The 691-nt window shown below is 56.4% G+C and overlaps 1 protein-coding gene across 1 annotated transcript in view; it reads right to left on the reverse strand.

Annotated features, from left to right (window-relative positions):
• DBX1 (developing brain homeobox 1) overlaps positions 1-344 on the reverse strand; it is a 17,111-nt gene extending 16,767 nt beyond the window's left edge. Inside the window, exon 1 of the mRNA XM_019520008.1 lies at positions 3-344. Within this exon, the coding sequence (XP_019375553.1) occupies positions 3-242 (240 nt within the window). The 5' untranslated portion in view covers positions 243-344. The remainder of the gene's footprint in view (positions 1-2) is intronic.
• Positions 345-691: the final 347 nt, after the last annotated feature.

The raw sequence follows: 691 nt of genomic DNA on the forward strand, positions 1-691 counted from the left end.
GCGCCCGCGCCCGAGTCCGTGCGGGCAGCGCTGGCCCCCGAGGCCGGCGGGGACAGGCTGGGCGCAGGGGCGCTCCGAGGCAGGTAGCTGGCGGGCCTGCTGATCCTGATCAAGTCTTCTACCAAGAAGCTGGAGTGGCCGGAAAAGGCCGACTGCAGAGACTGAGGCAAGGTGAGGGTAGGAGTTGGCCGCAGCAGGCTCGGGTACACAGCCGGAGGAGCTATGAGGCTGGGGAACATCATCTCAGAGGCTGGGCGAGGACCTCGCAACGGGTGCCAGGCACCTGGCTGGGGGGCTTGGTTTGTTTGTTTGTTTGTTTGTTGCTCTGCTTTGCAAACCTCTCAGTAAAGATCCAGCTAGGCAGCCTGGCAGGGTTGTCTTTGCCCTTCCTCCTGGATGATGGGTTTTATAGTGGTCAGCCCAGCTAAAGCGCTTTCAAAAGTGACAGCTCGAACAATGGGGTTCAACAAAGTTCTCCACTTGAGCTTCATTCATCGCGAGCTCGGGGCACGCTGATTGGTCCGGGGGTGCAATTTATGATTGGATTAGACTTCATAAGCAAGCAATGCACAATGGCCTCGCAACAAAGAAAGTGTAGTCATCAATTTTGCATATTGACCGCCTCTTTGGAAGACGTTGCTCCAAAAGCTCCCAGCAGGGTTTTGTTCAGAAGCAACACACACAGGCTAAT

The sequence above is a fragment of the Gavialis gangeticus genome, unplaced genomic scaffold (genome assembly GCF_001723915.1).
Source record: "Gavialis gangeticus isolate Ggan-Ray unplaced genomic scaffold, GavGan_comp1, whole genome shotgun sequence".
In the NCBI taxonomy this organism is placed as follows: Eukaryota; Metazoa; Chordata; order Crocodylia; family Gavialidae; genus Gavialis; species Gavialis gangeticus.